Source organism: Pogona vitticeps, chromosome 8 (assembly GCF_051106095.1).
Source record: "Pogona vitticeps strain Pit_001003342236 chromosome 8, PviZW2.1, whole genome shotgun sequence".
Taxonomy (NCBI): domain Eukaryota; kingdom Metazoa; phylum Chordata; class Lepidosauria; order Squamata; family Agamidae; genus Pogona; species Pogona vitticeps.
Window position 1 is genome coordinate 20,813,484 of NC_135790.1, and position 12,538 is coordinate 20,826,021.

Genomic DNA, 12,538 nt, shown 5'->3' on the forward strand with positions numbered 1-12,538 from the left:
ACCAGTTTTCTTTCTGTGATGAAACTGCCTATGCCTTTCTAAACTATGGGCAATCTTCCATTGACACAACCCTTCCAGTTCTTAGGAATTCTATTCTTCAGAGAACTTTAATGTGCATGACAGCTAACAGAACAATCATAGACGTGTCTACGCAGAAGTATCCCTCACTGAGTTCAAATCTGTTCCTGCTATAAACTCACTATTCACAACCATAGTCATTTTATGTGCAGAAATAATGAGTCAATGGGGGGGTGACCCCTCTTGATTTCTTCAATCCCAATCCCAAACTCTAACTACTAGACCGTACTGTCTCCTGGTTATTGAAAACAAAATAATTGATGGAGGATGTCATAATGAAGGGAAAGAGAGCATTCACCCCCCTTTTTTTACACTATATCTCCCAGAATCCTTCATGTCTGGTTGAAGTGCCCAAACCATCTGGAGAGCTGATGTTTCTCCACTCACTATGACCGTACAATTTTGTATGTGTTACCCAAGTGCAGACATTTTATTGTGCAGGGAGTAGTCTAGCAATGAACTCATCAAAGAACTGTTGCTGCTGCTGCTATGGGTTGTCAAGTCAACCCCAATTTATGGTGATCCTATGAATGAATGGCCTTCAAAGTGTGCTGTCATTTACAAAACTGGATCCTTCCATTTCAGTCCTGGTATAGATAAGTGGTCAGTACATCTCCTTTCCACCTAACATTACTTTGCCTTCTGTTAAGATATTCTGTACTTTTCTTGACCTTTTCTGTGTGTGACCATGAGCTAGATTTTAAACAACCCTAGCATTCTGATTAAGGGACATGGTGGCGCTGTGGGTTAAACCACAGAAGCCTCTGTGCTGCAAGGTCAGAAGACCAGCAGTCGTAAGATCAAATCCACATGATGGGGTGAGTTCCCATCGCTTGTCCCAGCTCCCGCCAACCTAGCAATTGGAAAGCATGTAAATATGCGAGCAGATAAATAGGTACCACCACGGTGGGAAGAAAATGGCATTCCGTGTCTAGTCGTGCTGGCCATGTGACCACGGAAACTGTCTTGGGACAAATGCTGGCTCCATGGGTTGGAAACTGAGATGAGCACCACCCCCTACAGTCAGACATGACTGAACTAAATGTCAAGGGGAACCTTTACCTTTTTTTTACATTAGCATTCTGATCGCACGTCATGCCTTTCCTGCATTGCTGTTGTGTTAATTTACCTAATCTTGGAGACACAGGAAAAGGGTCCGTCATTGGGAAGACGAATTTTTCCACCGTCTTGGTTGTGCAACAGATGACACCATTAACTTATTGAGCAGTTATCCACCTATTGCTTTTCAGGTCCACGTGCAACAATGCCGAGTTTCACTGGCAGTGCCCTTCGAGGGAGCTTCTTCCTGATGCTTGGGCTGTGGTGGTCTGTGAAATATACAATAAAGTACCTTCTTCGAACGCTGAACTCAGACAGCCTGCCCGGTGGCTTGATCCAGTGCATGGATATAGTAGAAGGAACAGCCAAAGCATTCTTTGCTCTGGGAGGTACGACTTTGCTACATTTTTTTTCATATCTTCTTCTTTTTCATGCTTCACAGGCATGATCATCTCTAGGGACTGCAAACCTCATAATTCTCCATTTTGGGAGTTCTATCTGACAGATACTTTAAAGTCACCCATATGTGGCTCACCTGTGAGCCAGGCCTCAGCAGGAATGCTTTGAGGCTTGCCTATGCCTAGCTTCAGCCAAGCTTCCTGTTCTTGCCCCAGGGTTAGCTGGGAGTTTTCTTTCTCAACAGGAAACTAGGTGGAGCTAGGCCTAGCTGAAATTTAAAGCCTTCTATATGAGGTTCTTCTCCCACATTTAGGTGTCTGTCAGGCAGAACTCCCAGAATGGAGAATTTTGGAATCTGTAGTCCAAGAAATACAAAAACCCCATCCCTAATAGTCTGATTTTGGATGGGTCTGGATGGTATGCCCTTCCAACCCTGTGATAGTATGACTGCAACAAGAAAACAGTTATGTTATTAACATTGGTCACCACTCCCATACAGAACTTGCTTTGCCACCTCAATTGCTAAGACAGTGTTGGAATGGGAAGAACTGGGGTACACGACTTGAAGGATGTCAATTTTTATAAACTGGCTCTCCATTCAAAGAAAGAGCCTAAATCATGCTCATAGTTCCATTTAGAACAGCCCCACTGAATCAATGGGCACTTAGTAGATCAAGATGTAAACAGGGTTTTGTTAATTCAGTGGAGCTGATGTACTCGGTGTTCAGCTAACATTGGATTTAGGCTAGGGTGTTGTTTTAAAATCAACTTCATCAAAAAGGCAAGTCTGAGAGCATGAAACTCACAAACATTTAGCTCTCCTGTAACTCTTGCCTGACAAAACATCATTAAAAATCCAAGTGAGATACATTTGTTAAGCAATCCGCTTGCATTCCAGAGGTCCCAACAAGGCATCATAATTTGTATTTATAATGAAATCTTGGGGATGTTATTTCTCTTCTTCTATATCCAATAAGAGACATCTACTTTTGAGATTCTTATAGTCCTTCACTATTAAGTTGTTTCATCTTTATATGCATCCAGAGCTGCAGCTGCAGAAGCTTTGAAAAGAGATGCCAGTTGCACATGACCAGACACGCAACCAGCACCTCATCAGAACACTGCAGCTGCTTCCCCAGCTGTAGTTCTGTGAACATAAACACTGAGCAGGACACTGACCTTTTCCTGTATTTAAAGACAGCTGAGGGGAGAAGTGGAACCTTTGAGATGTGTGTTGTGCCTTTCAGGGATACTGGCCGAGCAATTTGTCCCTGATGGACCTCATCTCTCTCTCTACGACAATGAGACGCAGGAATGGGTGCAGCTGATGAATTGGCTCCATGTGACGATGTACCTATTCTATGGCTTTTCCGGAGTGGTGGATGTGCTCGCGTACACCCCTCTCAAGTTGCCAGTGGGGCTGGATAGCCTTCTAGTGTCTCTGGCACTGTTTGCAGAAGGTTAGTGGTGAACAGCAATTAAGGGGAAAAGACATCCAGATGAATGAACTTGCCATGGAATGACAGAAAGCAATGTCTGGAGGGAAACAGCACTCATTTTTCTTACTGTACTCTAGCCAAGTCTAGTCAGTTAAGATCACAGCTTTTAGCCCCATCGCTTGTAAAAAGAGCTATTTGTTTGCTTTTAAATTTTATTTTAGTACTTGTGGGTTTTTTGTGTAGACAATTTAAAGACGTACATACTAATCAACAAATTAACATAGACACCTGAGCACAGACATAGAAATAGTCTGTAGAGTGGCAATCCTATGTAAATTTATTACAGAACTGGACGTTTTCCTGGTTCCTGTTTGTTGTCCTCAAGCACAGCCGAACTTGCACAATGCTGCAGTTGTTTCCTTTCTCCCTGAGTTCCCAGCGCCTTATTTGTGTGAAGCATTGAAACACAACTCAGTCATTCATCTCAATGAGGCCCCAACATTTATGTGCCCTTGGACCTCAAAGAACATTTTTAACTTCCCACATACTTTTCCCATCAAGATTTTTTTTAAAAAAAAATCTTTCAGATCAATAGTCTTTTTTTTCTTGAAATGCATGTTAATGCATGATAGCCCTAGATGACAACTTCAAAAAAAGAATTGAAATATCTGTACTTCAAACTGAGCTGTGAGACACTCAGATCATTTATCCTGGAATTCCAGAGAGCGCCCTTGCAAGAGGAAATGGATATTGGCCAAGCCAAAGCTGCTTGTAACCACAGGGCACTGTGGTGTGTGCCAGTTCATTCCAGTAAACCACAGTAGGCTAAGAGAAGAAGGAGCTGGCACTGTACATCCCAAAATAAGTTTTTGGGCTACGTATAGGTTGCCCCATAGAATGCCACAGAATCTGGTCTGGCCCCAAACTCTTTGTATGCTGCAGAGACTGTCAAGAGTGCCAACGTGTTCCTGTTCTGGCCAAAATGGGCCAGAAGGATAAGCTCATTTCTACTACACATTTTAAGGATTGGGGAGTTAAGATGTTTCATGACCCCTTTCCAGATCTCATAATCCCTCACCGTTAGCCATGTTGGCTAAAGCTGGCGGGAGGTTCAGCCCAGATTGGGAGCCCGGTTTTGCTTACACTGAACAGCAACTCTACAGAAACTGAGTCAATTTTTTTTTTCAGCCAATGGCCCTTCTGCCAGATTTCATTCTATCTCGACGTGCCAGACAGTAAATCTGGTCATTTCTGCATGGAAGGGATGAGCCCAGCCTCTGGACTGAGGCAGCTTTGTTTTAGTAATGAAGTTGGAGGACAGGTGTTTTGCTTCTATTATGCAGAGAAAGCCTGGCAAACCTAAGATGTGTGAAATGAAGAACTAGAGAAGTGCGCAGCAATATTATCCATCTCTATTGCAGAAACAGGTTGAGTGAAAGGTAAATGGGTGGAGGAGAGGCATGGGACTTACTCTGAATTTTTATACAGTGGTGCCTCGCTAGACGATGATAATCTGTTCCACTGAAATTGCTGTTTAGTGAAATCATTGTCTATTGAAAGGCATTTCCCTATTGGAATGCATTGAAACCTGTTTAATGCGTTCCAATGGGGAAGAATCGTCGTTGTCTAGCAAAGACTGGCCATAGGAAAGCCGCTTTGCGAACTGCCGATCAGCTGTTTAAATCACTGTCTTGCAAAGCTTAGGTCCCGAAAACACCCGTTTTGTGAGCGTGGAGGGAGCGGTCAAAATCGTTGTCTAGTGAAAATCGGTTTGTGAAGCAGGGACCAAACATTGTCCAGCGAAATTCCCCCATAGGAATCACTGTTTTGCGAATTGCTATAGCGATCGCAAAAACTCAATGTCTAGCGAAAAAACTGTCATGCGGGATAACTGTCTAGCGAGGCACCACTGTAACAGTGCACATAGAAAGCAGAGGGAAACCTCAATTGAACATGGAAGTGGCCTTCCCTTTGCTTATTGATTTAAGATTCCTGGAAAGATCAGTTTTGCTAATGTTCTTGACTGTAATCTCTTGAGAAATCTGCTGCAGTGATTTTTTTTTTTTTTATCCTGGCAGGGTTCCTCTTCTATTTCCATGACTACCAGGATGCTGCACTGACTGAGCACCTCTACTCCCTCCTAAGCATTGCAGTCTTTGGAGCGGCTCTTTGTGCCTTTTTGGAAGTGTTCCAGCGAGATCACACCCTCCTGGAACTCTTCAGAGCAAGCCTTTTCATCCTCCAGGGAACCTGGTTCTGGCAGGTTGGTAGCCTTCCTATCAAAGGACCAAAGAGAAAGGGAAGTAGAAAAAAGCTTGGATGTAGCATTATGTTGGAGGTAACATTGTACTCAGAAACTGCTGATCCCCAGGTTGTGTGCCGAACTGCAGGTAGGCTGGTAGGCTGGTAGGCTGGCAGGCAGGCAGGCAGGCAGGCAGGCAGGCAGGCAGGCAGGCAGGCAGGCAGGAAGGCAGGAAGGAAGGCAGGAAGGAAGGAAGGAAGGAAGGAAGGAAGGAAGGAAGGAAGGAAGGAAGGAAGGAAGGAAGGAAGGAAGGAAGGAGTTGTGTGATCCATCAGAAAAATCCAAAATTGAAGGTTGGGCAGTACTTTTGTTGAACCACTAAAATACTATAAAAATGGAACCTTTTGAATCTTTCAGAAGCTTAAATCAGGCTAGGATATATCAAGCTCTCTCTGCAACTCAGTCCAAGCCTTTTAGACCTTTACCTGATGATGCTTGTCTTTCTACTTTATTTGATCAGTCCAGTGATTGTCATGAGAATGACAGTCGGATTCCAAAAGATCTCCTGTATGGAGAATTAGTGCAGGAAAAGCACCCCAGAGGGAGACCACAGCTGCAATAGAAGGATGTCTGCAAGTGGGATCTGAAGGACTTAGCAATGGACCTCAACAGATGGGAAACCTTGACATCTGAGCATTCAGCCTGGAGGCAGGCAGTGCATCACGGCCTCTCCCATTTTGAAGAGACACTTGTTCAGTAGGCCGAGGCAAAGAGGAAGTCCCAAAACCAGCCCTGATATCACACTCTGCAGTCCCTTGGCCCGGAATAAAAATGGCTCTGAGAAATGCATTCAAATTAGGATAGCTGTAAACCCAAAGTATTTATGCACAGAGGAAGCTGCCCACTGCATCCCAGTCCAGTTACTTCCTCTAAAAGGGGACCAGCACAATTAGTATATGACAAGGAAAGGTAATTCTACGTTTATTTTCATTGGGCACCACTGGACCACTCTAAAGGAGCAAAAGGCTGCCAGCTGCCTCTCAGAAAGTTTTTGTTTTTTAGCTTCCTTCTGTCCACTCATATTACACTGAAGCCATGAACAAATATAGAGGATGAACTCCACTGGCAGAGGGTACATTTTTGCTGTCTCAAGAGTTAAATTAGACATGATGCTAAGCACGAATGAGCTGCATGTGTAGTCCAGTTTTGGCACCAATTAGAAAAAGATGAATTAAAATCAGTGGGATTTATACTAGTATTGACCAACAGGTACCTTATTTCTATGGTTGTCTTCTAGTGGAGACTAAAATTGGACTTAGTCCATGGATTCACTCAAACATTATCGCTGTTTAGCGGTGGCTAATGACTGCATTTTCATGAAGCCAATAAATTGTCCTGGCGTTTCAGTCCATGTTTTACATGAGCTAGTCAAGGGGCTGACCTCTATCCCTAAAATACGTAGGTTACGAGATTGTACCTTTAAACTTCAGATGAAAACCCAGAGCAAGTATTTTGAAGTCAACGTCACCAGCCCACTCCATTTTTGTTGGAGAAAATAGTTTATGACTTGGTAGGATAGCAGAAACTCAAGATACTCTTTATAATCAAATGGTTAATACCAGTTGTGGGAGGTCAGGATTCTCTCTTCTTACTGAATAGCATGCGAAATCAGAGACATTCTCTCAGAATGTCTCCACCCAGCTTCTCTTTGTCCCCTTCACATAATTAGGCAGAATGGGTCCCATTGTGCTTCATTTTTGTTACTTTGGCATTGAAAAGATTCCTTGTTACACTTTTGGGACTCAAGATAACAAACCTATACCTTGCTTCCATCAGATTGGATTTGTTCTATACCCACCATGGGGACTGGGTCACGTCTGGGATCAAGCAGATGTTGGAAACGAAAACTTCTTAACTATGTGCTTCTTTTGGCATTACGCAGTCAGTCTTCTTGTGATGGCAGTCACTGGTTTTGCCTGTCACTGGTGAGTAATTGTCAACAGATGATTAGTGGGTGGCCCAAAATGTTTCAGTGAATAAGGTGACAGTGTTGGAGTCGTATCCTTATACCTAGGTCCCAATTCCTCATTCGTCCAAAACATCAAAACAGCTCAGATATTTGGTGGCTGATAGCTTGTTTCGGAGTCCAGAACATTGTGTCTTCAGTCCTTTGGCCTTTTATGCCTATCATTGGCAGATGCTAATAGTGCACTGCAGACTGAAATGGCTTTGAATCAGAACACATTCTCTCTGTGTCACAAAGAACACTATCCTGGATGAATAAGGGTATGATCTGAGGAGATCCCACAATTTATTTTGAGATATAGGGGCAATGTGTTAGATATTTTTGATATCTGTGGTCATAAATTTTACATTGATTGGCATTTCCCCCAAATACAAAATTATATAGAAAAGGTTGGGTTTTCTTCTTTTTTTAAAAAAAAAATCTTTCATGTAGTTTTGATCCTGCTTCATTTACAGTGCAGGGTCATGATGAACCTCAGATTATTTGTTCCAACCCAATGAGTGACCTGTGTTTCAAAGTTTCAGCCAAAGGAACTGAAAATTGGGAATGCATAGGTGTGCAACTATGTTATGAAAGGGTGGTAGTATGACTGGGCTAGAGTTTCAGGACCCTGGACAGTTCGTTTTGGCCACTGCCTCTAAGAAGGTCACTGGAGATTAACTGCAGCCTTGTATCCTTCTTGGGGTGGATTACTCCTTCTAGGACTCAACCACTTCTTAAAGGATAGAAAGCCTTAAAGGGGCAATCCCTTGTCTACGAGCCTAGCTCTTTGGCCTTTCTGTCCCGTCCTATTTTGTGCGTTGACTCCAACAGCAAGCATGCATTGCAAATCATCTAAATATGTACCAGCAGATCTGGATTTGTCTTCTGCCGGCTCCCGATACCTGGGGCAACTGTGGGAAAATGACAATATGCTGCTTTCAAAGTCATGTCACTTACAAATCTTATTCCTCCCCCAAATATATCATTGTCTTCTGGGCTTGGTTTTCTGCAGTTGCCATAATGAATGCCAAGTAAACTACAGAAATGTGGATGTGGAATTGGACTTTGGATGTTGTCATGGGAAGAAAACAACAGATCCTATCCTTGTACTAGAGAATAGTCCAGAAGAAAAATGAATAAATGGCTTCAATTTTTTTTTGAGAAAGAGAGAGACCAAGATTTTAATTGTCATTTTACAAGAAGCACACTCCTCATATTGAAAAAGAGTACTCTAGTCAGTGAAGAAAAGGGAGCTCCTGTATCCTTAAAATGTATTTTATAATAGCCCTTAAATTGCACTACTATATGCCTGACTAATTAATTTAAAAAATAAAATAATATCTAACACAGACAGTTTCATAATTTTTTTTATCTGATGAAGACTTCATATTCACGCTTTAGCCTATAATTATCTGAACTCACAAGCACTGAGCTAGACACCACATTGTCTGCTTAAGATGACAAGCAAAACTCTTTGGGCTGTAATCCTGCACTTACACAAGCCTACCGAACTCAGAAAAGAGGATAAATAAGTATGTATGATTAACACTCTGTTATAAGCAAAAGAACAGGCTGTTTTCGACTGACAAAATAAGGTATTAAGTGTATTCACTACAATCAACCCATTTTTTCCTCACGCAACTGGATTTCCTCTGAGTTATATGCCTGACTGGTTAAATTTCCAAAGTAAGCCTGTGTTTACCTTTCAGTGACCAATCACAAAATAGAGCATTGCAAATGCAAAGTATGTAGGCGGGGTAAATCGTTTGCTATGACAAACTAAACTCTTTCACTGGGTGGGAGAAACTTTGGTCAAAAAAACAAACAACAAGCATACAATCTAGTTTGCACACACACACAATAGTAAGAGTACATGCTAAATTACTGTTTTAGGAAGGGAAGGAAAATCAGATGAGCGATAAGATGGGCAAAGAAAGGGTGTGATGACTAATGCTCCATCTGTTGCAAAGATCAGTATGGAAGAAGAAAGGCCTCCTTACTAATTTAATCAAAAAGAAGAAAATCAGCTATTCACTGATCCAGTGATGCAGCTAAGCCTGGACCTCACAGGTGAAGACAAGGCCTTTGAAGCTCGGATGGCCCATGAGGGCAATCGGCCTTGCAAGTGGGATGATGGTTGATGACTCTGAGGGCTAACATGTCCAGTGTCAATCCATGAATGGCAAGCTGTTCTGATTTTATCTAGGGGCATAAGACTTTGACTTAGGACATCCCTGGGTCCTCGGGGACGATCGGGTACTACAACAGCCTTATCCATTTCATGATGTCTTCTTGACAGCCTGGATTTTGCCACACAAGGAAAGGAAAGGAAGCCTTGAGATAAAATGGAAGCTCTCATTGTGAGCCTTTTATCCCCTCTAGAAGGCACCTTCTCAACTCGGCAAATGTTTGGCCCATGGTTTGATTCCACTGCCTGTCCTTTTCTGAGTAGCTCGCCCTTATATTTACCTGCTGCTCTGTCTGTCTGTTAATCAATTCATTTTAGAGTGGCTGCTTCTACACATTTTCCTAGATTTCCTGAACAGTTCTAATTTTGAAACAGAAAGGTGGAACCAAAGTGTCTGTAGCAAACGGAGTGATGCCTTGTGTGCTAAAATGGCAATGGTGTCTCCTAACATACAGTGTACAAACTGGTGGCTGAAACAGAATCATATATCTTTCTACAGGGATGGTCTGAGAGCCTCTGCTCATGAGCCCATATCTTCAGAAGCAGAAAACGTTCTCTTGTTGGCAGATATATTATACACAATTTGAGACAGACAGAGAGAGAGAAGTCACTGTAGGAAATCACAGAATGCCACTGCTTCTCTACAGATCTAACAAGCAGCATGAGTTTGTTCATGTATTGATGTTGTTGCTATTCTTAAGCATATGAGCATCATGTTAAATTAACCTTGTGTCACAGAAACACTACATGTTTTCATCTGTCTCCTTCTAATGACACAGTTGTGTAATGTGCCATCAAGTCTCCGCAGACCTCTGGCAACCTTAATAGGGTTTTCAAGGTGTGTGAGATATCTGAGGAGTGGCTTTACCGGTGCCGCATCCTCCAGTGAGTTTCCATGACCAAGTGGAGATTTGAACCCAGGTCTCCCGATTCCTTATCCATCACTCGGTCTATGGCACTACAGTGGCTCTCAGTACATTATGGGTGCAGAGTTTGGGGCACTAGTCCCTTGTGAATGCTTAAACCCCTGAAAATCCTCAGATTTTGGAAGTGGAGTAGATGTGTCTAAAATTATGATACAAACATACATCTCAGGAATATTACACCTAGTCCCTAATCTAAGACCATCAAGTGCACTCATTGCACAATAGGAAAGACTGATTTAAAATCTGGTAATGGTTGCTGAGGTTGGAGTTTCAGTTCTAATGATGGATGCTCTGCTTTTCTTCCAAGCTATAGGTAGCAACTTTGGTACATTGGCTATATTTCCCTATTGGTTAAGCTTGGGTCATTTGAGAGTAGCCTATGCAGGGAAATGAGAGGTAATTAGAGAGGAACACCTGGGTCAGAGAGGATGATGGCAATATTGATTCTCTTGTCTAATTTTCTCTTGAATGTCTCCAGTGTTGGAGCACTCACCATCCAAAAGACATCTTTCAAGTATTTGAAGAGCGCTGTCACATCATCCCTTTGTCTTCTTTTCCCAAGGCTAAGCATGCCCAATTTTTTCAGTCTTTCTTCATAAGGCTTGGTTTCCAGCCCCCTGACCATCCTTGTTGCCCTCCTCTGAACTAGTTCCAGTTTGTCAGCATCCTTCTCAATGTGTGGTGTCCACAACTGAATGTAAATGTAAGAGTGGGTGATACCTTTTGTTGGACCATTGAAAGCAACATGCAAATTGCAAGCTTTGATGGAGGAATCCCACTTCCCAAAAAGAACCACTGCTTCGTGGATAGTGCAGAAAAATTGTAGGTAAGAGTCCAAAAATTGATGGTAGATGTCTGTGAGAGGTGATCTCAGACTCAGGTTTCAAAAGTCCTTGGGGATGAGGTCTCAAGTACCATTCCTTGCAGCATGGTTGGAATTTTTATACCAAACGCTTAAGGGCAAAATTGTTGCCAATTACTCTGTGGTCCCCTGACACAAACATATTCACAGACACAGTACTCAATATGAGGTCTGACCGATGCCAAATAGAGAGGAACTAATTATTGGGATTTGGAGACTGTATTTCTAGTTAATGCAGCCTAAAATAGGATTTGCATTGTTGGCTCATAGATGTGCCCAGGGTGAACAGATTTATGCCCTTCCAGCAGCAAATACTGGTTGGCAGAATCATGCCCTCCCAGCAGCAGCAGCAGCAAACTTTTGGCCCTGTTAAATTTTGGAACCCTGGTTCAAAGCTCCAGGCGTCTCATCGTAGCTCTGCTTTTGCCTTATGTCTGCCCTGTCCTCTATGATCACCCTCTGTGGTATGTTTGTTTTGTTCATCAATGTGGGTGGTCGTGGAACAAAGGAAGGTTAATTGCCTTAGAGAAAGAACAAAGGAGTCGACAATGGATGTCCGAGCCAGCGGAGCCTACAGGCAACGCCCTGAGAGCTCTTTTATTTACTTAGCATGATTACATAGTATGTTTGTGAGAGAGACAGATAGGATACTAGTTACCTAATCGTAACCAGGATTGGCTGAAATAACCCTTTGATCTTATGCTCTGCCTCTAAGTGAAAGGGCCGAAGAAGGGGTTACCCCACCTGCTGGCAGCTGCCACTTTCTGCAAGGAGTGTATGCACACCACTGGAACAGAATGCAGCTACAACTTTCAAGCAGAAGTTTCCCACACATCTCTGTGTGCCTGTCAGTATGAAAGGCCTGCCCTGAATGCCACTGAAGCGAAGTCCTCATAGACACAGATGCCTGTGCAAAGTTCTCACGGAAAGTGCAGGAGGGTAAGGCTGGGTGGAGAGGGTGAATGGGAGTCAAAGATTGACCCACTTTTGTTGTTCGGGGGGGGAAAGAGCAATAAAAACCTTGAATAATTTTCTAGGAACTGGATGAAAACTCCCGTTCGCCAACAAACCCAAGAGTTCTTGTATCGATTCTTGCCCAAAGGACATCTAACACATTAATCAAACTCTCTCAAGGGTGAAAGTTAAAGATGCTTATCTAGATGATTGAAACTGGTACACATTCTGCCAACCGCAAAAAAAGGAATGCTGGAGGAAATGCCATAAGGTGCCTGGATGAGACAATAGGCAGCAAGGGTACTGTTCACTTTCGCCAGTCGGACTCAGGGGAGCTTACCATCATTGGTATGCAACAACAAAAAATCGATTCTGCATTTTCA

General features: G+C 42.9%; 1 protein-coding gene across 1 annotated transcript; it reads left to right on the plus strand.

Moving 5' to 3' along the window:
- Nucleotides 1–1,342: 1,342 nt before the first annotated feature.
- Nucleotides 1,343–8,574, plus strand: LOC110079491 (transmembrane protein 45B). Its single transcript, XM_020794636.3, has 5 exons — nt 1,343–1,526; nt 2,784–2,996; nt 5,054–5,238; nt 7,054–7,202; nt 8,238–8,574. Exons 1-5 carry the CDS (start codon nt 1,343–1,345, stop codon nt 8,359–8,361), a joined length of 855 nt encoding a protein of 284 aa, XP_020650295.3. The 3' UTR covers nt 8,362–8,574.
- The last annotated feature ends 3,964 nt before the right edge of the window (nt 8,575–12,538 follow it).

Bases quoted from the DNA above. Each gene is read 5' to 3' on its own strand.
- LOC110079491 (XM_020794636.3), top strand. From the start codon at position 1,343: ATGCCGAGTTTCACTGGCAGTGCCCTTCGAGGGAGCTTCTTCCTGATG. The intron at 1,527-2,783 runs GTACGACTTTGC...TGTGCCTTTCAG, and splicing joins AGCATTCTTTGCTCTGGGAG to GGATACTGGCCGAGCAATTT. The intron at 7,203-8,237 runs GTGAGTAATTGT...GGTTTTCTGCAG, and splicing joins ACTGGTTTTGCCTGTCACTG to TTGCCATAATGAATGCCAAG.